Genomic DNA, 26536 nt, shown 5'->3' with positions numbered 1-26536 from the left:
ACCCCCCTCCCTTCTTCTCTCTTTTGTGCAAATAAATTAAACCTAATAGCTGCAATACCATTAAGGAATGCCTCGTGTCTGTGTGTAACCCTGCAAAACATGGATGTAGGAAGGGAAATAAAAGAAGAGGCAAACCGATCTGATGCTTACAGGTACCTGACTGGAGAGGCTGAAGTTGGTGGCCGGGCTGCGCTTCTTGCTGGCCGTGGTGCCGGCGCTGTTGGCGCTGCTGGCCGAGTTCTTCCGTTTCCTCCTCTTCGTGGTGGTCTGTCGGGCCGGCTCAGCTTTGGCGCGACCTGCAAAGAGAAACAGGCAAAAGCCAAGAAGATAATGCATACTGATGGAGACAAGGTGTGCAGGCTTGGGATAGGAATATATGTAACGGGATTGTGTCATCTGGATACAAAAGAAAGGTAACTGTATTCCCTTAGAGTTACATAAAAAAGATGTTATTTATTTATTTTTTTTAAATAGGGATTACTAGCAGGATAACAATTTTATAATAAAGAATGATATATTATAGATAGATGTTCTGTCTGAATGTTATGTTTGCCTTTCATTAAGGGTACTTTCCTTTTACAGTATATTGAACAAATGCAGTACAGTAGGTGGACACCTGATGATTTTGAATGAAAATACTGTCTGCTTTTAATTAATTTGTGACATTTGTAAACTATACTATTCTGTAAGCCTAGCATAAGATATACGATACATTTGTCGATACTTAATATCTTGGTTTCTTCTTTTCTAAGGTCACATTGTTCTGTGTACATAATGCACTTAATAAAAACTTCTTATTGATACTTATTCTCTCCTGCACTGAGTTGCATGGCAATTGAAATCGAGGTTATCTAAAAGTAACATAAAGTGATCAGGTGACATTACTTGTATATTGTGATTTTTTTTTACAGGTAACTAGTCATTTTAATGGATTACGTTTTTAAGGTCACCCTCCCAACCCTGTAGGTGTGTATGTGTGTGTGTTCAAGTCAGACAGTAGAAGAGACACGAAGCCATGCAGAAAGTCAGAATACATGCATTCACAAACACACAGGTTACAGATAGCCTATAACAATCCATGCTTTGATTTCTTCAGAGGTGAAACAGCACGAGCGTTGCATCTCCCAAGACATGCACTAGTAAGAAAGCCCACGCTTCATTTGCATAAATGCTTAACAATGGACCCTGATGCTCAACCTAATGTAAATCTCTTAATGATTTCAGCACTGCACAGATTGTGTTCCTCAACAGGCAGATTAAAGCTGCTCTGCTGAGGCAGAAACAACATTCCTGTTTGTCTTTCTGAACATGTTATTACACTGGTTCCATTTGTGTTGCATTACATATTATAGATTTGATTGGCTGAGCACGAGTGGTTTTTTGTTCTAATCTAAGTTTCAGTGAGGGTTTGAGAATCACGATCTTGCGTGCGTACATCTGGCACATGTGTGTGTTACATTAGAGGTGTGAGTGGTGTTTTCAAACATGCAGATGAACAACATGTTTTGGTTAGTGGCATTCCGGTAAGCATTTTCAAAAGCTGCTTACTACAGACAATGTAAGAGGGAAGATACCTTTTTTGGGATTTGTGGGAAATATTTCCGTTTTGAAGTTCTGTGGGTGTCCAGCTGAAACCGGAGCCAAAGTTTATTCAGGTGATTATATCATCTCTTAAACCACTTAGGACAGGGTGAGACCAGAGATGAAAACAAAAGACAATATAGAGAAATAATTGAACTTGCTGCTTAACACCACTGGGGAAACGTATGCTTTACATGAAAGATGTTATTCCAATTATGAGTTATACATAATTCCTAAAGGTGCAATTAAATCACAAGTGAGAACATTATTATCAAAAAGTACAGACACAGGTTAAATAGAGATCTTTGTGTTCGTAGTATTTACAAAATAGTCATCATTTATGAACACATAATTCTTCAAACATTTGTTAGAAAAATATATTTTCATCTCGAGGGAGACGAGAAAAAACACTGCTGTGATTTTCAAACATTAAAAACCGAGGTTCTCACTAATCACATCAAGGGACATGCTTTTATATTCAGTTACAACAACCGGTTACAAGCAAAACTAGAACTATAAATCCTAGGCGAAACAATGAGGGGGATTTTTATCGCTATCTTTTCTCTTTTGATTCCTGACTTTGACAGACGTGTTTGCAAAAAAAGTGGGCCTATTGTCAGACACAATCACTTCTGTTATCCACCGGTTTCCTCGAAGCGGTGACGCACTAAAATCACTTCCATTTCCACCAAAAGAACTTATCAGAGCATAAATGCGCCTGTGGCTTCCTTCCTGGAGAAATCCCAACCAGTTTCCAAGCAGAAGAAGAATCGCAGGAAAAGGGGAACAACACGCCACCAGTGTGGGGAAAACAGCAAATACAGCGAAACTGAAAAGTTCAGACTCGACTCCTTGAGAAAATGACAGGCGACATGAAATGATCCTGAAAAACACACTGAGGAAGTCTGACTAACGAAGGCAATAGACTTGCTATCTAATATTTTTAAATAAGTCTCAAGGAAGCAACTTATGGATCCAAAATAAAAGACTATATCAAAGCAAATAGCTCTGAATGAATCTGCATATTACATCAAGCTGGATTCAGTGATCACAATTGAGATGTACCAAATGTATTTTTTTCATTTTCAGAAGCTTCTTATGAGGTGTTTCAATCTTCCGATGCAAAACTGAAGACCCGCCTGTTTCACTTGTACCATGCTAACATTACATTAATGTACATGTTACTTGTTAGACGCTTTTATCCAAAGCAACTTACATACTCAATACTGTGGGCAATCCCCACAGGAGCAATTTGGGGCAAAGTGTCTTGCCCAGGGACACAACGACATGCTGACTGCAGTGGGGTTTGAACCTGTGCTCCCCTGATCCGAACACCAACGCACTAGTACACTGCGCCACACACCTCCATAACATCAGTGATACATTAAGAGTAATTGTTTTTCAAATGTTTTTATTCACAATGAACTGCTTCACATATCCAAGTCAACTTTTTACAAAGTCAATATGTTATTTAACAACCTTAAAGAACTCACCCCAATACAATCTAATGTTGTTGAGATACACTTGAGTAGTGATGAAAGGCTTTATATACTGTTGAGTGCTGCCATTATCAGCAATTTAACCTCTATATAAACTCCTTTCTATTTTCAGCTTTAGCCCACTCACATTCTTGGCAACACACAGAAACAGAGTCTCTGATATATCACATATCACATCGCTCCAGTCTGCTGTGACACCGACACACTGCTGCATCATCCAGAGAGGCTCACGAGCCGGACGGCCCAGAATATTCTCAGAGTGGGAGTGGGAGTCCTCACAGCATCAAAGTAATCAGAAGAATCCCCCCTTATGTCTGTCTTACCTGAACTATCTCATAAATGCAAAAAAAGCCCAAAAACCTCAAACACACATTTTAAAATGTTTGTTTTTCCTAACACAAATACATAGGGGTGTAAAGGCAGTTTCATAAAGATACAACATTATTTATTTGGACACTTTAATACAAGTTTTAATATTTTCAATTTCAACCTGCGAGACAATATAATGTCCCCATATAACACTTACAATTATATCAAATCACAACTCGAATATGATTTGTCAATTTTATTGGCTCTTCAGACATTTCAATGAAAGACAATCTATTCTTCTTATTAAAAAGCATAAAATCGAGCTCCTGTTGTTGGAGGTATGGTAAGAGCGGGAGAGCTTTTCACTCAAATTAGATCAGCAGGTCCACTTTAAAGGTCAGCCCACTTTAATTGAGCCGTATCTGAAGTTTTGGCTGAGGAGGCAACCCAGACGGGGGAACGTAGCTTTGGTCTTGTGGAGGTATTCACAAAACAGAACAACATACACACTGTACTGCTACGTTTTTTACTTTCCATCATTGATTTGTGATCATTGAATCAATACAGCAATTAGGAATAATTGATCGTTACAACCTTACAAATGAAAATCCTACAGTTATTATTCTCTCACTTATGTTTAATTATATTGTATCTTATTTAGCTTATGTCTTTATCCAAAGAGTCTTATACACACATCAATATTGCAGACATATCAGAGCATGCCGTAGCAATTGTTGCAGAAGGACATGACAACAGGTTGACTGCAGGGTCAAGAGGTCAAACCACTGACCCTCTGATTGGTAGATGCCCATTTACCCCCTATACTACAACCGCCCCTTGTCTTTATGTTGTGCAACATTACAGTATTGTGTTATTTCATGTTGTACATAGGTAGCATCTAAAATATTCATACATACAAGAGTTCCTAAGTTCATATAATACCTTACAGCAGCTGTTTGTGGCTTCCTCTTGGTTTCTGTCCCTCTGACCTTTTCTCTCTGCAGAGATGTCAGAAATGTGGCAAAGACACAACAATGAGCAGTGGTGAGGATTTGAAAAGACTTGCAAATATCTGTGAATATCATACTTTGTCCTGGCATTAATATCGAAATAGTTGAAACTGAAATTAGTCAAAGTCAACTTTATTGTCAATCTTTCAGTTTGTGTGTAAAGACAGAGTGATCGAAATAGCATTCCCCACAATCCCGAATACAAAAGTACAAATATATATATACAAATATGTGTATCCTATATATACGCAATCAACAGACACATTTATACATATGCACACATTAAGATAAAAGCACAACAATCAATATATACAAAATAACAGTCACTTCAATATCTTTGGGAATGTACATTAGTACAAGATTGTCCATCGCAGCGCTGCTTAGTGTCAGTTTATTCTGTGTATGTTTTGAAGGAACGATAGATGGTGTGTAGTTGGTCCATCTTGCCTCAGCAAGCGGCCCCCCTGAGGAATCTCACCTTGCCTATCACAAACTTCTAAACCCGGCTGGCATCTGCGGTGTCGCATGGATTTTGTTTCCATGGCGTTCGATTGCCCCATGTGAATTTGTTTCCATGGTTTTTGATTTCCCAGCGAGAGTCTTCCGCCATTGATCTCCACTACTGTACTGTAACTTGTCTCCACTGTGTTTTGTAGTATCACATGGATTCCTAATAACTCGGGCATCAATAGTGGCTGCAATTGAGGAGGATACGTTACAGGGATTTAGAAGGTGGGCTAAAATAACATTGGATATACTGTATAGGTTTTATCACAAACATTTTGTTTCAATGAGACAATACCATAATGAAAATAGCTAAATAAAATGACAAGTGCACAAGAAGCTATCATCATTGTTTGTATATGATAACATTAGATCAAACAAAAACGTGTTGTGCGAAGGTAGACCAGATTTAAAAATACACATCCCAATTCTTGTTTAACAGGACGCTATTTACCTGTTTCGGTTCATTCACCCCTCACAGCCTCATTGCCTCCAGAGGATGCAACAGACAGCTGTTTGAATTCTTTAAGAGTCAATTGGGGAATGCTGCATTTATTGTCAGGTGTAAATAAGCAACTGTTTAACAAGTTGGCCGTATCAACCCAAAAGGGGATAATTTGGTAATAATATTTTGTTTCCACTGCCTCAGAAATCCCTCAAAATCAGTTAATTCAGGTTCAAACTAAAATAAAGTGAATAATGTTGCATATTCGATTTTACCCACCTTATTTTTCCTGTTATTTCATCATATAACTAGTCCTGTAACAATCGGCTGAAGTTGATCTATTGGAAAGAGCTTTTCCAATAAATTATGTTATATTCCAGTTTCTGTATAGGAATTTACATATAAATGTTTCTGTGAATGTAAATCTTGTCCTGGACTGGCATTTGTGCATCTAGATTATTCTGAACAACAGCAACATTTCTATTCCAAAACATCTAAATGTCACGACAGTAAAGAAGCATCCTTTGATGTTAAATATTTAAAGAAAACACAAAAGGGCTTCCAGGTAGATTTGTAATTCAAATTGGACAATCAGTATGTATTTTATCCCCCGTGTCCTTTGGTGAGGCTGTAAGGCAAACAACTCCAGGTTTAGCATTTTTATAACTCAACATCAAGTAGCGACGGGTGTATCTTTTTAGGCATCTTTGTGGTCTTGTTGTGTTTTTGCTCTCCTTACATTATACAAGCCTGAAAGTAACCTCAGCCCAACCCAATTACTCTGAAGCTCTTTTTGCCGCTGAATATGCTGCAAACGCCCGCCTTCTGTCCCAGGTTAGTTCACTCATGTTTTATTAATGCCTTGTTGTTATTTGTTTTTTTCCTTGCTGGTTCCCCCTGCGTCTGTGGCAAACACGACACACTCCCTATGCAACAAACCTCATGGAAGACAACTGCTCGCGCACATACAGTAGAGGAGGACAGATCAGGGCACATTGTTTTAGTGTAGCTGCTAATATTCATGTTGTTAGTTACAGTAATACATTGCACAGTTGAGGATTTCTTTAGGTGTGCCACTTCTTAAGTTGCACCCGTCCTGGTTGAGTTAGAAGTGATGACATTTACAAAAAATGTTCACAACATGTATCACTATGTGACATGTGTGGATAAAGTAGAGATTACTGTATAAATCATCTTAATTTAACGCTAATAGAAGGTGTTTCAGGAAGTTTCATCATGGCATTTTGATAAAATGCAGATCTATAAATAAAGGAGACCTGCAGAGACAATCTGAAGATGATGGTTGAGATAGGGGAGGTGGAGGGTTGCACAATACTCAGTCTGAAAGACATGTGGTATTTAAAGATCAGCGTCCAGTAACACTTTTCTTTGTGAATGAGAGAAGCTTTTAGAGTGTATGAAAACGGGAAATGCCCCGAAATTGAATTAAGTTGTAAAAAGCTACGGAAATGTTATAACCTTTTGATGTATGACTCTTATCATTGTGAGTTGATTGCGATCAACAAATAACTAACTTGTTGAATTCAAGAAAGGGGAAGATTGGGTGTCACAAAATGATCATGGACTAGTTGCTTGCAGTACTAAACAACCCAATAATACATATTTAAACATTTATAATATATTAACAATGCTTTATATTATCCTAGAAATAAATAGTACATAATGCAGAGGTATGAACATTGAAACATTGAGTGCGTGTTGTCTCACCGATCCAGGAAAACTGCAAAACCTGTAAATAAGCAGAATAAGAAACTTGTAAAGCATTTGTTCCACAGGAATGTTGTGCGCTAGCTTTGTGCTAATGTAATTATTTATGACTGACACTTTGGCTAAATTCACTTAATGTTTAGTCTTCAGGCTTTTGAGCGCAATAACCAGCCTTTTCAAAGTCATGCCTGAGGTGTGCATTCTAATGAAGCTCAGCGCAAGTTCAGGCAGGAAGACCTATCACTTCGTATTGCACGTCATGGCAATACTCGCTCCCTTCACTAATTGATAGGAAGCGCCACTCCTCAAGCTAGCCTATCACTTCCCTCCATCCACAAGCCTAATTATCGCACCTGTTAATCCCTCTATATATGCTCTCCCCTTTTCCATCAGCTGTCTTCCAGGTGTCAACGCGCAACCCTCCTCCACCCCTTTGCCTCCTGCTTCCAACTCAGGGCCAAGCTCAACCTTCTCCCTTCCAACCGGACCTAACCACTTATCACCACCACCAGTGTCTAGACCCAGGGGGGTTCATCGGAAACGGTTCTTTCCTTTCCCAAATGATATCCTACAAAACCTGGGCCTAATCGCCAAACACCATTTTATTCACTGTTATAATCTGTCATCATTATGTTTCATTTATATAATGTGACCCGATAATAAACATGTATTCCATACATCACGTCTCTCCTGATTGAACTGGCATATGTACGTAGAAAAATCAGTGCTTCTTTTTAAAGTCTGAACCAGGCTGTTGTTTTTTCTCTTTGCTCTGTAGACCTTGCTTAAGTGTTTTTTCTCTAATAGACGTAGTAATAAAGGTTAAACCTGGACTGGTATCCTGTATCGTTCCTGATTAAAGCTCTTTATTATGGTTCCTGTCACACTATTACCTCCAGAGTTCTGCTACTGTAGCTCAACAGGCTGTTGTTTGGGATTAACATTTTGGATTGGATCTTATTTTACTCTGACTACAGACAAAGTTGGATGGAGCCTGCCATCATAAAATATAACGTCTGATCTTGGTTCGGGTCTCATATTTGGCAGTACGGATCTTGTTAGGTCTTAAGGACTTAAGTGTGGCTAAGCTTTAGGAATCATCTTAAGGTCCATTATACAGTAAAACAAGTATACTTTCAATCAACGAGCCTAAGGAAAATCTTTACAGCAGTCAACGGACTGCTGTGGAAACCCTGTGGATTGTTTTATATTTATTTTGACCTTGTTGAGAGCAAAACAGTAACTGATGGTGGTTCCCAAGGCAGGAAATGTTTGGGAAATCATGACAGTCACCTTGCTCCTGTTGATTTCTTAGTTTTGCTTCAGGGAAGGTATAGAAAAGATTCTTCAGCTCTCTGTCAGGGAAACCCAGCATGGATAGTATCTCTAGTAGCTTAGCATAAGTGCCAGAGCGAGTAGCTGATGTCCTGTGGGCAGGGGCGCCACCAGCGATTTTGGGCCCCATGAAAAGATATCACATTGGTTACTTAAACATTTTTTTCTTAATGTTCTAAAAGTGTTTGGGCCCCTGTCAGTCACGGGCCCTTAGCATCGTCCTAACTTTTCACCCCCTTACGGCGCCCCTGCCTGTGGGGTCACTTAGAAAACCTTTGCAAACTATTTCAGTTTCTTCTTCCCCCTGCCGGACCTGTTGTTCGAGTGACTTATTAAACAAACATCTTTAGATTTTCTTAAAGGATGCAACAAGTGTTTTGTAAGGGCAAAGTATACTGAGAGCCCTTTAGGTTCTCTAATATTTCTGTCAATACTGACCAGGCGAGGGAGGTGACAGAGCCTCTAATTGCTATAGATCCTCCTGTGACTGCAGCCTTATGCACATAACTTCTATAGGCATCTCTAAATTGTTCTCCATTGAGCGTTAGTGATTAAAGCGCTCTCTTGTGTGGCGCCTCAAAGGATGAACGCCGCTTTTCCTGGGAGTTCATATGCAGCTCACTTTAACTTTTAATCAGATTTATTAGCGTTAATTCAAAAGTCAATAAGTTACACAGGTAGTTGCCCATTACTCTCCATTATCTCACCTGGCTGATAGACAGAGGGAAATATCATGTTTGTCACTCTAATATCATTCTCGTTACCTTCAGGGATCACAATTACGGGATTGAAGTGTCAGGAAGAATAACAGCGCAGATTCATCAAAGAGAGAGAGAGATGTGAAAATCAGCATTAGTGAGGAGCACACTATTGGTCCCACTAATGAGTCCCGTTCTTGGCTCAAACATTAGTTTAATAGACACGTGTGTGGGTGTTCTCGGTGGATGGACCTGCAGCGGTCGTGGTGTTTTCTCTTTGATGCAGAATGGTAAATGAGCACCAGCAAATGAAGCTGTCTTCACAGCGGGTCACCGGCAGAGAGCATGTCCTGCAGAGGCCAGGGCCTTGACCTGTGTGAGAAATGAAACTGTCTTCTATAATAAATTAGAGTAGATTAGACATACTCTGTCAATAAGGTATTGCACATGAGTTCAATGTAGAATAAAATATAATAAAAACCAAAATATATGCAACACTAGGCAAGGCAAGGAAAGTTTATTTATATAGCACCTTTCAACACAAGGCAATTCACAGTGCTTTACAAAAATGAAAGACATTAAGAGCACTACAAAGATATCCTAGAAAATGCACAATATAAAATAAACAGAATCATTTAGAAATGACCAATCTACTACATAAAAAATATAAACACGGGGTAGGATTTTAATCAAAGCAGACAGGAAGTAGAGTAACATCTAGACCGACTGTGGGTGTTTCTCAATGTCGAGGACGCTTCCTTGGTAGGACATGTCTTCCGAGTCAGGTCCTTCAGAGGCTAGGCAAGAATCCTTCCTGGCATTTTGAGAACGAAGAATGGAACAGGCTAGAAAAGTGTGCAGGTGTGCGTCATATGAGAGGCCCCGCCTTAAATTGAGCGTGATTGGTTTGAAGACTCATAACTGATTTGCAAAGATCGAAGTAGGCCTTCCTACTTCAGTAACTGTATTTTGTAAAATGATCATCTCTCCAGGACAGAACCACTAAACTAACATAAAACGTTCTCCTTCTGTTTGCAGCCTTGAAAAAGTCCTGGAGGATAAGCAGCCAGAAAATCATAAAATCACCATCACCAATCAATAATAAAATGTGCATTCATATATCATACTTGATGTCTGCAAACCTTTCTTACACATATTAGTGCACATAGTAGCATAAAGCACAAATATCAACAAAAGAGGCAAAGTCAAAACAAAGTTAAATTATTTATTTAGGTGCAAAACGCTCTAAGTTCTCATTCACACCTAATAGTCCGCTTTTCAGGTGCGCACGAGACAACAGTTTGTTCCATTGTTTCATTTTTCAGAAGGTTCGGTTTGCGTTCACACGGGCAAAACTCAAACGGACTATAAACTTTAAACACAAGTCATGTGCTCATTTACTACACCACTGAACATACTTACATTTAAATGTCTGGATTCAGCCGTTTTCGCCAAAGATTTGGGAAATTGGTCCGTGTGCAAAGCATTGTGGGGCTTTTAAAAACGCCGAGGATACACATGTGCATCCTCGAAATGTCCCGCAACGAAGGACTCCTCGGTAGAAGGATCCTGGACATTGGAACCGTCCTTCGGCGGGATTCGATGACCTATCCTTGAAATAGTGGCTCTGAAGGATCCTTCCTTGACATTGAGAAACACCCTGTATCTTTTGCTCAAGATGATAATCATGTGTTTTTATGCAGAATAAATTAAAGGCAGTAATTAATAAAATAATTAATTAATTCTCCATCCGGCTCCCATTTGCATCAAGACTACCTAGACAGAGCGTTACATCTCCCGGAGAGGAAGCCTCCCTGTGTCCTTTTGAGATTTATGAATAGAATAGAAGCAGGAATGCAGGATGCTTTTATCAAAGATGCTCAACAATTGGTGTCTAAAAACAGGATTTATTGGAGCTATAAATAGATCTACAAGCACTGAGGCTCTCCTCCACTCCCCTGAATCCTCATTATCCAATACATACACATCTGTAGCTCAGGGGAGCCAGACTTTCACGGTTACCCCAGAAGCCGTTTGTTGTTGGCAAAGCTCCAGTGTACAAAAAAAAAAAATGCATTTCACATGAAGACGCTTGCATCGCTTGAGACAAATCCAAGTGAGATTCTTTGATTTCCGCGGGAGATGACTTGCAGATAAAGATGGGGATTCTGGCAAATCTTTTGAGGAAAGCTTTTGCATTTTGCAATGTCCTCATCCTCTTTTCCCTCCATCCTCTTTTCCCTCAACATGGGAGAAAATTGCACGGCCTCGCTTCAGCTGTATGGATTTGCATACATATCTGTGTTTAAAAAAATTGGTCTATTTCTGTCGTCCTTTTTTGTTTGGTGTTTCATCTCTTCTTCCATAAACACTTGCATTTATTTTAAATGACTCATAAATATATTCACCCAACCAGCTGTCATAATGGTGTCGTATAAGCTCTCCTGTTTGACGTTGTGGATGACATTCAAATGGTATTCCTATACACAAGTTACTGGAGGAAGGTATATATAGGAAACCCTAAAAACACTCCACGCAACACATACAAATATCTGTCAGTGAGATTTAAACTGAATGCTTGTTTTTGTACCAAATCACATAAACCAGTGACTAACCGTTGCAGAGAAAAACTAACTTTGGTTCTAATTAAAAAACGTGAACCAGTCACCTCAGGCAACAGATTTGATTAACAACTCGTCTTATGCCTGGCAATAGAAACCACTGTGACTCATAATTAAAATGTTCATGCTTTCTTGAAGTTTTACTCGCAGTCGTCAAACTTTACACCACCATATTTATCTGGTGTTATTTCACACAATCATTTAAAGCTGGGAGAACTTGACCTTTTAACTATATAAACACACCGCCCATTGCTTGACCCTGACCATGGTATCGAGGCAAGTTATGAGCATGTTTCCGCAATCAAATTTACCGAACCCTGATATTAATAACTCACTCCCACTCTTACATGGCTCATATACCATTAAAGGAAGCTGCACTGTGCATGCCTGTCGCTCTACACCCACATCTGCAGAAACACTATAAATAGGTTTAGTACTTCATGTGTTCTTCCTCCTATATACCTTAACACCTCGGTAATAGTTTTAAAATGTAAAAGGCAATTAAATGACGGTTTCACTGACAGCTTCGGTACACTGTTGTGAGTTGGTGTGTGTGTGGAAAGACAGACACAGAGGAAGAGTTAACTCAAAGACAACATTTAAGTTTCACACAAGACGGGAAAACATGGCAGACACAAAACCAGAGTAATGAGCAGATATTAGCTTGTGGAGCTTCTCAGTGTCTATAGATATTGGTTAACTATTATATGATATAACATTATCTTAACTACGAGAAGAAAACTGAATTAAATGATGGGATAGATTCTGTTACCGCCTTTCTCTTTCACAAAAAACGACATTGACATAAACTCAATTTCCGCTGCCATAGGATTGTTTTTATAATATTACCACAGACAAATGCCCAGTTTCAAGCTGGGGGACAATATTGGCCAAAATGTAATTATGGTGGAGTGATTGACCATTCAAAATAATGCTTCTCTAGGTATGGCAAATTTGGATGGCCTAATGCACCGATATGACAGGAGATCCATATTACATCTGCGTGATGAAAATGTGATATTAGAGACATAAAACATATGATATTGGCGGTTCTGTTTAACAAAATCACAGGACACTGAGTTAAAGGAACAAGGACATAGCACAGGCCAGATAAAACGTTTTTTTTTACAATATAATATTTAATCAGGGTGTCTTTTGAGATTTCATTAGCTTTCACACCTGCTCACCACTGGAACTCCATATACACTGACCTTCATCAGCGCACAACGCCGCAGGAAGTCATTAGCTGCCAGCTGACAAGACATAAACTACACTTGTGCCATACATGTTCGATTGAATCAAAATGTCTTTCACATATGATACACCTCTTCATTCTTACCATTTCTGCCTTTAGATGTTTTCAATCTGTTCTGGTCCTTTATGATCATCAGACAGATCGGTAGTAGTCATTTGAGGGTAGAATCAGCCATCGTGACTTCCTCAATTCATTTATGCATGGTGAGTCAGATAATTTATATTTCTACCCCGGTGTGACAAATGTAAATAGATCAGACTCATCAATGTGTCGGTGTGTGAGAACTGTTATTTTATTGTGTGCTATAGAATGGTGCGGTGATGACGTGTTTTTGAAGGCTGACTTCCTTCGAAGTTAGATTGTTGCTGAAAATAAGGTCTGTGGCATCACAGGTTTATGATACCTGCACCTTTGGTATGGTGGATAATCTCCATATATTAACACCATAAATGCAATTGCCAGAAGTAAAAACATTTTGTATTAAACGGACTACAATAGTGTCATTAAGTCAATTGTTAGCACAGTTGCTGTTTCTTTTGGCACATGGGGTTATAGAGTGATGCAGTAAGTAGTATTTTACCATTTCCAGTCTCAAAGTCAATGGTTTTTTGAACGTGTTTGCGGTTAGAAGCCTCAATTAAGGTCTAAACTTACGTGATTTTCACAATTCTGTTGCACTACATAAAATACGTCAGTAATGATCCTACTCATGAATGTCCGAAGCTTTAATGTATTATAAAAATGGCAGTTTCTCACAAGTGACTAAATAAACTACTCAATGTCATCATGCCGAAGTCTAAGCTTAGCAGTGGTGACGCACAGCCAGGAGATTGTGATTTAATTAGTTTATACCTTAACGTCAATTGCATTAGAACTTTTAGACGTGTTAACCAAACACTGTTAACCAAACACTCTTTGGTTAATACGTAGAGGTTATCCTGACGAACAAAAGAATGTTAAGAATCATAAACCTCTGTTGGTTGCCTTGTTAATTCTGGGTTCGCCTACAAAAATAAGTTATGACTGCACCACTCTATTACTGATGTATTGTATGTACCAGTAAGTGGTAACACTCATATCCGGGTTTTAAGACTTATTCCTGCACCACTATATTACAGATTAAACTCTTATCACATGTTGTCTAGATAAAGTTGATCTACAAAATAGCCTAATAGAATAACTTTCTTGCATTTCTGCAATGTTTAATCCATGGCATCAGTTTGAAAACACATTAATCTAAATAGTGATAAGACTAATAAACTCCATTGGATGATCAACAACCAGTTCTTGTAATCCTTGTGTTCAGCGGCTAAGCTCCAGTTTGATGTTTTCTACTCAAAGAAAAAACAAGTTTCCATGAGACCTGCAGCTGCTTGTTAGTGTTGCTTTTCAAGACTAAGTAAGCTGCAGAGGGGGAAATGGACAGAATACCAAGCCGCACTAATGAGCTTCATTATCTGTCAATGATTTTAAGAGGCTTTCTGAAGAGATCCACCAGGGAAATGTATTAGCAACATTTTCGATTAGAACACACCGGTGATTCATATTAGATACCCTTTGATGCATCAAATTATTGAGTATCAGAAGATGCACAAGAACAGGCAGAGAGAGAGAGTACGATGAACCAGGATACAACGCTAAGTGAAAATGTGGTTATATCCCTTAATGGACTTATTATCATAAACCTTTCATAACGCAAACATTTACGTCAAAGCTAATCCGATCAACATAAAGAGACACGAGGTACAATGCTAATTTCTTAAGCATGAAAGATAACTTTTTGTATCTTAAGTGGCAGTGTTGGTCTGTGAGTCATAGTCCTGCTCTTGCAGTCCTCCCTCCTCTCAGATCCGTCGCCCCTCCCCTCCTCACACCCCTCCCCCCTCCTCACACCCCTCCTCACCGCGGCAGTAGGTAGGGAGCTGTGGATCCCTGCTGCATTACCGGAGGCTTCTGATCTAATTGTTTTGTAATGCAGGGATTTTGCTCGGGATGACTCATAACTCGAGGAAGGGGCGGGGTAAAAAGTGCAGATGTCACCAAAAATTGAATGAGTGCAAAAATAACAAACAACAAACTCAAGGCAAATTACAACCCCCCTCGTACATAGCTGTCTCTTCGATGTAATAGTGAATCCCTTGAATTTTCCTCGGTACATATTACTTTTTATATTAGAGTAATTCCTTTAGATTTCATGAATTTATTCTATTCTCAGCTGATTGTAGCTTACATATAGAAAACATTTCTTAGAGTAAGAAAAACCTCACTATTACAGCTTGTATAGTCCATCAAATCAAAGTAAGTTCGACATCTTTATGAAATCTTAAACATTCAGCGCAGCTCTTATAACTACCACTGGAGAAATGCTCAGAAGAAATTATAGTCCATTTATTCCCACAAAACCACCCAGAAGTGATATTGGTTTTGTAAGGCATTTAATGGGTCTTAACTCAATTGAGAATAACTTATCTTTCCTGTTGCAACATAACAGCATTAGGCCTGGCCATATCCAGAAACTGCTCTCATTTAAAGCTGTGCAAAGTCATCACATTGCCTAAATTGGCTTTAACGGGTACAAAGCTGATCATTCCCTCAGATGTCTTAAATAAAAACAGTTAACATTTCGGTACACAATACACACACGTGATACCATCTTTTTTGGTATTTTTAATCCAATGCAATCCATCAGCTAATTGGAAAATTAGAAGGAAATGCCCAGAGAGAATAACGCATCACAACAAGAAGTGAGAATAAGTCTATTTTCTGTTGGGTGAAAACTTTTCCTTCACCTTTGGATCACATCCACTTCTAAATCTGCTGTAGCTGGGCAAAGAAAGTCATTTTGAGAGAGTCCAATATCCTATCCGCTGTGTTCGGAAAACCACTCTTTGTAGATGGGAGATATGCATTTTCCAACTGGACTCCAAACACCAGCTGGGAATCCTGTTTTCACCTTGAGCGCGCTCTCACCTTTCTGCAGTGATGTAGACATGTACTCAAGGGTGTGTGTCAGTACACTGTGACATCACTGTTAGGTGTGGTTTCAACCAATGAGCAGAGTGCTTTTATCCTGGTCTAAAGTTAGAGTAGAAGTAACCCAGTCTTCCTGAGTCTTTTAGCCAATCGTGTCCAATATTACGCCCATTTTCATCCCATTTTGCTGAAATGAATTGGCACATAATTGTCCAGTAATATGTAAGTTGTGACCTTTTTCAATTGGGAAACATCAGAGCTAAAAAAAATATATTGATCAATGATATACAGTGCGGGAGGAGGCAGACAACTAGGCTTAATTCAAGACTCAATCCAATTAGAATTGAAATGTCACTATGGCACGGAAAAAAACCCAACTGTATGCAATTACAGCAAACTACTAGATCAATAAATAATAATTAAAACAGCTTTTTAATTGCAGGTAGACATCACATACAATTTGCAGATTAGGGCTCACAGATTTCTATCATTTTGTGACACATTTCTAGGAAAACTTGAATCAATTGAGGAAAAATAAATGACAGAATAATTAACACTGAAATAATAACTAATTGCAGTCTTTTTATACAGAAACTTAATAACAGTAGTGCCTAAGAGGAAGTAGTTTGATTATCAAAGAAAACTACTAAAGATCCAGGACTGTAGGGAACTAAACACACAAAGGCAGCTTTGACACATTACACTCTACAATAGCAGCAGGTTATTACATTAACATGTTTAATAAAGGAGCTTTTGCTAATGCTCAAAGGCCTTATAACCTCCCTCCACGATACGATGCCACGATGATGCGATCTAAAACGATGAGCCCTTCGTCCGAGCACTTTTCTCCCCTGGACATCTAATTATGCTAAATGTCTCACTTAGTGTGTGAGTGCTCCTTTCACAGGCTCCTCTTCTAATCAGGATGTGGCCTGCTGGCTACTTGTTAGCTGACCCGCTCATTATTCTTTGGCGTTAACTTGTCTCATGTTGAGATGCGCCTAATTATTAGCAGCTATCGGGGGACTTGCCCACCATGCAAACTCAGGTTAACATATCCTTTCAAGCAGTGTTTGCCTGTCAGGCCTTTCCATGATATTACACACAAAACACTCTTATTAGGGAAATACAAACCTTCAATAACTGCACTTGTATCCAAGCTACGGTACATGGAATGCGTTATTGAAGTGTTTTTTTATGTGAAAGGAAATTTCTGTGTCAAATACAGGATGTTTTGTCAGCAAAGGTCAATTGATCGTGGATCAGCAGAGCTTGCCGGTTCAATAGAGAACACTTAACCCTACCTGTTGATCATCAAGCAGAAGAAAATATGTTGTTCAATCTCTGCATTCAGCCGCTCTAGATAGAGTATGTGCCATTTGTGTGTTTGTTTATTACAGCTTCTTCTGCTTCTATTACATGAACAAAAATACCACGTACGTCAACTGCACCCCTCGCCAGAGATTAATCTTACTTATACCATTCCTGCGTGTGACAGGCCAGATTGAGAAAAATGTCTGTTAGCAAGAAAGCACATGTGACCGCAGCTCGGCTAAACGGCCTGCCTCCATCTCTCCATCTTCCTCTCCCCCTCTCCCCCATCACCAATTGCCCAGTAGGCTTGTTCTGCTCATCCTCAAGACCAGATGTTAGCAGAGACCATGATTTATAGGCCCACGCTGGGCTGTGAGGTGTGTGGGTATTTATGTGTGTGTGTGTGTTTGTGTGTGTCATTGCTGCAGCGTCCACTTAAATAACTCTGTGCCTCATTAGGTGTTTTTAAATGAAGGACCCAGGTTATGAAGCTGCATCGAGAAAATAAATGTCTGCCTGCAGCCAAAAGTCTTGATAAAGATACTGGGAGAGAGGTGGGTTATTTATTTACAACTTTCTCTTGTTTTTTTTAACCATTCGATAAACAAACCTATTTGCAAACAGACAAGAAGAATGTGGATGTTTGCATAAATAGGCATTTCCACAAGCAGATATACAAATAACAGCGGAAACATTACAGATTTAACATCCTGCTAATTTGCTCAGATGTTTCACTAACACTGTCTGAGTTTCAAAGCCCTACAGATCTTGTATTCAGATGCATCAGCTCCAGCCATGCATGCCCACTGATGGCTAATTACACAACATATGAAAGGGAGCAGAGCTGCTCTTTGACATCCTCACAACACACAGCGACCAGCAGGAAGCTGAAGGCTGTTAGTGAGGTTCTGGATCCGCTCAGCGGGCAGCGTATGTCTCTGTGAACCCCCTCTGATTCCTGCTCTACTCTCGCTCTGGCCTCAAGTTTGTGAGGAGTTTGCAAAAGCAGCACCTGTCAGCTCCTGGTAAGATAGATAGATAGATAGATAGATAGATAGATAGATAGATAGATAGATAGATATAGATTAGTACTTTATTGATCCCAAATTGGGAAATGTTTGTGTTGCAGCAGCATAAAAAGACAAGGCAATGTACATAAGAGAAATCTGTCATATAGTTATGTATATATTTATGTATGTGTACATAATAGCTTGTTAAATTCAACATGTATATGTTCTACTTTCTTGTTTATTTCTTGTCTTGAATTTTTATTGTACAATGCCATGTCTTTATGCTGCTGCAAAGCAAACATTTCCTTAATTGGGATCAATAAAGTACTATCTTATCTTAAAACACTAGAAATAAACAATCCAAAATATTTGTGAAATAAAATAGCATAAGTAAAAAAATATACATGTGGAAAATATACATGTGGACATACAAATGAACAGTAACAAAATATACAGCAGGATATTATACATTTACATTAATTGTGCGGAATCGATTAAAATATATATAAATTGAATATAAATGTAAAATGTACAATGGGAGTTCAAGTCCATTATCAAGAGAAGCTATGGAGCACATAACATGCTCAAACTAAAGAAACATTTTTAATACTTGGTTGAGTTGAGGTTATCGTTGTAATAAAATATTGATACAGTATCGTAACACTATAAAATATGATTTAATATAGGATAATAAACATGTATTGATCCCTGTAGGTGAATTCAGGTGTTAAAGCAGTGTCAGAATAAGAATGAAACCCAGGATAGGACCGGTAAGAGTTCACACAAGCCTAACAAAAAGACGATAAACACAATGGAGAATGAAAGCATTAGTAAACATTCAAAACCTTAGCACTTGGTGAAACTATTTAAATATACAGATATGAATAATGATAAATATGTTAAATATACATGTCCTTGTGCAAGTGCTAGGCTAAAGAAGGCACATTGAGTGTGAGTCACATGTACCTGATTTGATTCTTAAAATAAGCTGTGTGGATTTTAATATAATAGTTGACATGCAATACTTTATTTTATTAGCAAAGTTGTTTTCCCTCTCAGTTCATGTGCCATTTCAAAGCAGTGCAATTACAAAGTCTGTCACAGGGACTTTAATAAATAGCAATTCAGATTACAAGTGTTATTTTTTAACTTTGATGTACAGATGATGGTGATTTCTTTATTCTCTGACAGTGTTCTCTAAAATGACATTTAGTACTCCCACTAGATCACCTTGCTTACAGTATCTACTAAAATGCCATACATTGAACTATAAACCCTGTAATGTGATGTGTTTTGCATCGCCAGATTCTTGCCATTACACCCTCTAGCAGAGGTATGTATTCTATTCACCCACGGGCTGCATGGTCTTTGATCAACTTAACTTTAAACTTCAATAAGGCTGGAGATCAAGTAGAGTTGTACACGGCTGCAGTCACTCCCACAGCTCTTAGTTTCCCTTGAAGTCTCAGATAGTGAAGACACAGGTGCCTTAATAGTTTCAGATTGTCATCAAAGAGACCCCTGTGATCTCAACCTCTTCATTTATTCTGACAGTCTGGCTGCTCTAATGAATATTTTAGTTCATTTCTCACTTGACATGTGAAGAAAGATCTGGATATATTGCGATCAACAACATTGCTAGCTCTGCTTCCAAATGTTGAGTCCAATTATAGCTAAGAATTGACCTTGTGATGGGTGCAACCTTTCTTTTTTTCTAGAATTAGTAATGTTAGTGTAGTCAGAGGAAAACTGTATTAATTAGTGTGTATTTTGGATCGTTGGAGAGTGAAAGAACGAGTTGGTGATCCCAACTGTTCACGCTGCACCACCATCAGGTCAAGATGTCCGCCTGTTTCCAGTCAGGATAGCTGCAAAACTAATGGATAAAATCTATTCAGCTTCAGCTGTTCTTAGAGAATGAGAGACAGGAAGACATGCCAGAACTCTGCACACCTCTTTTTGAGTGAAAGAACGAGTTGGTGATCCCAACTGTTCACGCTGCACCACCATCAGGTCAAGATGTCCGCCTGTTTCCAGTCAGGATAGCTGCAAAACTAATGAATCTATTCAGCTTCTGTTCTTAGAGAATGAGAGACATGACGACATGCCAGAGCTCTGCACACCTCTGTTCATTGCAGCCTTAATTATTCATGTTATTTACACCTTGCCTTAACTGCTGTGAAAAAGTTCTATGAATAGTCTGCTTCCATCACTCCAAGTCTTTAATGAATTCCAGTTGCCTTATAATTAAATATAAAAGTGATCATGAAGAAGAAAGGCGCCTTTGACTTTTATTCTACTATTCTGATCATTTTTCTTCATGAATGAATGTGGAAGAACGATCGATGTGCTTGGTTAAAAATGGGTCTTAAACTAATCTGCTGATTGTTTTTAATTGATTGATTGATTGATTGGACAGATTTAGTGTTAAAAGGTGTAAAAGAGTCGCTGTACTCTTATTGTGTGTCTGCTACAATCCGTTGCCTTGTTTCCTAATTGGCGAAGTCGTGCCTCACTCCCTTTGGCTCCTGCAGTGGTATGCAGCCGATGCTTTCTGGACACCCCAGTTGTTCATCCACTGCCAGATGAGCCTGGCTTGGAGGCAGTGATAGAGACAAGGTCAGCCAGAACACTACGTAACCATTGCCAAATGCAAGCCGAAACACAATCCACAAGCTTAATAAAGCATGATTAAAAGATTGTTTGTGCTGCAATCATATAAGCTTGGGGTTATTGGGTGTAACAGTAATCAAAAGCCCTGAGTCTAATGTTTTTTCTTGTGATTAATGGAAAATCATAATTAGTTTTGGACAGAATTCTCTCCAGTACCCGTCTAATAAGAATTTGAAAATGACAAATGCTTGGCTGATAAGAATATCTGATTTAGATGAATACATCAGCAACCAAGTGATGGTGTCGATCTCAGACAGGCAGACGGTTAGAAAACAGATACCATCAAAGCATAATAACACATGGCATTGGTGCTCTCTCTCCTGGACCACCAACATTTCAGTTTTCAAACCGGCAGACTTATCCGGACACAGGCATACATATATATCAGTGAGGCCAACATCAATACCTTTCTTTTGGCTCTGAATTCGAAAAAAAACTTCAAAATCTTCAAAAATTATTGAATAGAGCTTAAACAACAAGTGAGTCTAGAGGACACAAAGGGCCAGCCTATTCACCTGCTGGATCCACTGTGAAATACAGACGAATACAAAAGAAAAATAATTATAAAAAAAAGAGGTACACCTTGGCTTTAGTGGAGTCCCTCAGGCCCAAACTCAATTGTGAGCAAGGTTAGCTGAAATTGGACGTAGGATTGTTGGAAAACTCACGGATATGAGAGTGTAAACAATTCCACAGCTGTGTCGGGGATGAAAAAGAGATTTTATAACTGTGTAAAACATCCCTTATGTTTTATTTAGCATACAGATGAAGGACTCCCTGTACTGTTTCTCTCATGTACGCTGTCTTTGTGGCTAGTATTAACATGTGTACAAACTCCTAAGGGCTGATCTGTTTACAAAGTATACTAACAATATATTCCGTGATATGATATTTGATCATTTTGTAGTTTTAATTTTTGTTTTGCTTTCGACTCTTTTCCGTAACTTCTGCCGTTCTCATTGAGAGTGATGAATGTGCCCCAGGATATATATAAAAAAAATCATTGTTATGTGCAGCGTCTTCGATCCATCACTGACTAAATCAGTATGGAGCACACTACTATGACCTTTTCATGTTTTATCCCAGCATCAGAGTCCAGATACGTATCGATATCGCCTAACTGCGGTCTCCACGGCGCATTGGGTTGTCTTTTGTGACACACACTGCGACTGATCTTAAAAAACAAACCTGTTTGCGGTTCAGCATAAAGTGTACACACACACACACACACACACACACACACACACACACACACACACACACACACACACACACACAGGTCAGCCATGGAATAGATGAGCCGTGTTGGTGGCTATCCCTTTCTCTGCCAGAGATTCCTGCTATGAAGTTTTCATCAGTGATTCTTGTCAGCCACAGCTCAGCGACCTGTTTGATGTTAAGGATTCCAGCAAATATGCTGAGCCGTGAGCGAATGACCTTCAGCGTGGTTCAGTGAAGGTAGCATCCTTTACTATGCACCTTCTGCAAATAAAAACATATGCTTTATATTGGCGCCTCTGACCACCAATTTTACAATATTCCTTCTTGTTACTTGTTTGCCATACATCCATTTTCAGGTTCATATTTTTATGTTGTGCCTCTACTGTGACATGTTTACATGCTTTAAGGTTCAAAAAGTGCTTTATTTTTCACATAAATGGTGGGATTAAAACCCCCTCTAGACAGAAGCTTCAGATTGTTAGGTTTAGGGGGGGGGGGATATTCACAAAGCTTTTTTTACAAAGCTGACAAACAGTTGATAGAGAATATAGAGAATACTGGTGGTTTAAGTGTCCTACCAGATGATATATTAATGAATGTTGATGCACAAACCAAGCTTGTGAACTGCTAAACACGGTATCATGCAATGATAAATAACAGCAACATCTGTTATTGCTTTAAAATGTTGCAAAAATAAATACACTATTAATATCTTTGGAGTAGCCACACGTTGATAACAAGCTGCAATTGAAATTCCAGCTTGGTGTTGAAATGAAACCAAACATGTATTTCCTCCTCTTTTTTCCGTTTAGCAAATGTAATAAAAGAGCCCATTAATTTAGCTAATGGAAACATGCCCTTTGCCGTGTTTACCCTGGCATTAGTGCTGAATTATCATTTGATTAGTGTAGCTGCTGTGCTCGGTTGATTAGAATGGAGATGGCATCCTGAACGTGTTGAATCTCAAATTGAAGAACAGTTTCCAAGAAGGACAGATGCACAGCCCCTTCTGTCTCGGGGATTTGGCCCGACCCGTGTGCCATCATGGCCGATAGTCTGCGGGTACAGCTATGAGTCACTCTCCCACTGCTGCAGTGCACAATCACACACCTTTGCAGCAGGCAGCAGGACTCACTTCAGCTACAGCAGACCACTGTCATCAGCCGGTGGAGCAACAAGAAGGAGGTGATGATGATGAGGGGCTTTATTCCTTTTTAGTTCTTGAAAATATTTCATTTTCTCACAATGGAATATCTATGATTTGTATTTTTTGTTGGAAATGTCTTGGAATGATCTAAGCACATATTTTGTTAAAGTTTTGACATTAAAATCAGGACTTTCATAATTTTCTTTTTTACTCTCGAGGGTTGCGCTGACACACACACCCTGAGGCACTGGGTAAAGAATAAGCACATATAACACACCCTCCCTTGATAATTGCCTACTCAGAAAATGATGAAGTCGGTATTATAACTTCCACATACAGCTCGAAACTGACACGCAGATAATTCACTACAGCTCTCACAAAACAGACGAACTCCCCAAGGACAGAATGAGCTGTCGACATGAGGCTTTATTTGACTACTTATATCAGTAACTTCACAAAAGAGAGATGAGTAATAATATAAAGAAGAAGCTGGACTACAATGAAATCCATATCAATGTATTTTGTGCAACTCCTCTCAGATTTGGCACTGAACTTATAACACAAGGACCGTAACTAATGATTTTTTTTTTCTCTTAAAATGAACCAGCTGATGAATTCCCCTCATTTTGAAAATGAAATGGAAAATAAGGAACATTTTTCCTTCAAAATATGCTTTATCCACCCAATACTTTATTTTATTATGAAGCATAAGAAAGAGAAAAGCTTCACATCTTTGTATTTTGAGAACCTTGAATCAGAGAACATTAATGGACATAAAGATGAAAACAAATTAAAATGTTACAGAAGCCCAAGAAAACAAACGGAGAACAAATGATTAGAACAAAATATGAAATAAAGGAAATTACATTGAACAACCTATATACAATAAAACATTGTACGCCATTTATTTGTGGTTATAGTTCCTGGTTATTGTGTATAAACTTGTTAGTTTCAGTGCCGTTCAGACTTAGCCATCTGTGGCAATAAAAACATGCTGTTGGCTGATGGGAAATGGGAAAAGCCCTCCATCATGTCGCAGCACAGTTAGAGGGAACCCGCAGTCACGAATCTGCTGCCCCGAGACCTCCAACAAGACTTCCCTTTCATCAGCTCGTCCCATGAGGGAAGCAGCCACCATAACATTTAGTCCTGGTCTGCCCTCGCAGACACAATCACAGCATGAGACAACTTTAAAATGAAGACAGATCTGCCTCTCTGCCTCACTGTGCACTCACAATATTGTGTTTGCCTATTGGTCTCTCCTTCCCCTTATGTTTCAATATTGCCATCCTCTCAAAATAGGTTAGCTCGGTGTCAAAGAGTATACGCTCGGTTTGCCTGCGGGTGATTTGTTGAAATTTACCAGGATATATATATATATATTGGCGCGAGAGTATTATGTATTTTTCTCATCTAAGGGTGCCCTTCATCAATTTTGCAAAGCAGGTGGATGACTCCCCTCGATTTGACCCCCTGTTCACATCTGAATAAAGCTGTATCATATGCTGATGTCAGCCTGGGTAATCTGCATTTAATGAGCAGCTTTGCATCCGTAATTTCCAAAAATGTAGAAGTGTTGCATGTTGTAACATAGTATCTGATTGCAGCATCAATAGTTCCACATTTTATTTCCATTTCATGAGCCAGGGTGGTGAAATAATGACAGCAAGTCTGTTTACAGGCATGAGGACATCAAATAATCCCCCTTTTTAACAGCTCTGTTAAACAAAATGGCTGCAAAGGGTTTCACAGGGTTGTGATCAATGTCAAGCCTCAACAAGTGTTTAATGAGTTTCCCTTTGTTCAGTATATTTCACTGTTGTTTTCCAGAATGTATGTCTATTAGCTAAACCATTAGGACCTTATCAGACTGCATTTCCATCTTGTTTTTGTGATTCACATTGTGCTGGAGGTGTTTCACTGATTGTTAGACCACTGAGATAATTCATCCAATTTCAGGCAGTAGTCACAGAACGCTTTCAACAACTTATATTTTCATATGCAGTAGCAGTGTTGTGTAAATGGACTTTGTGTAAAATCAGCTTTAATGATCTTGAAAATATGCAAATGTATGACTTGTTATCATTCATCTAACAGCAACCCATAAAGGTCTCATCTTAACAGTGGTTGTTGCCATTTATTGAGCCATTTTCCCTAGCTATTCTTTTGTACAGTACGATGATTTTCCCACTCTTGATTCATACAAAGCCTGGATTAGTTGTGTATATGTAGACGGTGGAAGCAGGGAGAGGCATATACGTGCCTTGATCCCTGCCGAGTCGACGGTTAACTGTTGATTGGTTTCAGTGCCAAAACAACTTTTTAGGAGCAATGCGCTCATGGTATAGATGGGGCGCATACATCTTAGTTCCTACTCTTTTCTCTCACCCTATCCTAAGGGAGTGCATGTACGTAGACACGTTGTGCCTCTCCACCTCTGTTCCTTACTTCTTACTTGCTACCCCTTTCCCTCAACCTATCGTAAAGGAGTGCATGTATGTAGACACGTTAGTTTTGCTGCTATAGGCTTAGACTGTCGGGGGACACCTTACTTCTTCCTTCTGTCTGTCTGTACTCTCATGTTCCGAATAACCCAGCTTCCCCCACATTTCTTTTTGGTGTCTATCTACGGCGGGATCCTGAGTCGTGACTGATCCTGTTGCTGCGGTCCTGTGTCCTGGATCCTGCATCCTGAGTCCTGGATCCTGAGTCCTGGATCCTGAGTCCTGGATCCGGAGTCCTGGATTCTCTATCCTGAGTCTTGGATCCTGAGTCCTGGATCCTGAGTTCTGGATTTGAGTCCTGGACTTCGAGTCGTGGCTGAACCGATCACTGTGGTCCTGCCTGACTCTCATCATACTACTTCCCTGAGGGCTCCCACAGGATTGTTGACATCCTCGTGGATTCATCTTCTTATTACAGACACATGCATTTCCAAACATTTGGTCTACCTACAGTGGGGAAAAAAAGTATTTAGTCAGCCACCAATTGTGCAAGTTCTCCCACTTAAAAAGATGAGAGAGGCCTGTAATTTTCATCCAAACAACATACGAAAAGACAATACTGTACAGGACACTACAACACCATTGATAAAGGTATAAACAAAACTGACACAAAAACAACCAATGGAATAAACACAATCTTCTGGTTGCATGAGAGATTCGTATTATGCAATCAAATAAATGAATAGGCTCCAAGCCGAAGCCTAAACAC

General features: G+C 39.2%; 1 protein-coding gene across 1 annotated transcript in view; it reads right to left on the bottom strand.

Annotated features, from left to right (window-relative positions):
- The window catches only part of LOC104943421 (uncharacterized), a 63975-nt gene that overhangs the window by 9620 nt on the left and 27819 nt on the right, over window positions 1-26536 (bottom strand). The window contains exons 6-7 of the mRNA XM_010768808.1: window positions 1575-1628; window positions 157-296 (exon numbers count right to left, since the gene is read on the bottom strand). Of these exons, the coding sequence (XP_010767110.1) occupies window positions 157-296; window positions 1575-1628 (194 nt within the window). The remainder of the gene's footprint in view (window positions 1-156; window positions 297-1574; window positions 1629-26536) is intronic.

This window comes from Notothenia coriiceps, unplaced genomic scaffold, assembly GCF_000735185.1.
Source record: "Notothenia coriiceps isolate Sejong01 unplaced genomic scaffold, NC01 NC01_scaffold00006076, whole genome shotgun sequence".
NCBI classification, from domain to species: Eukaryota; Metazoa; Chordata; class Actinopteri; order Perciformes; family Nototheniidae; genus Notothenia; species Notothenia coriiceps.
This window is presented reverse-complemented; position numbering and strand designations above follow the sequence as displayed.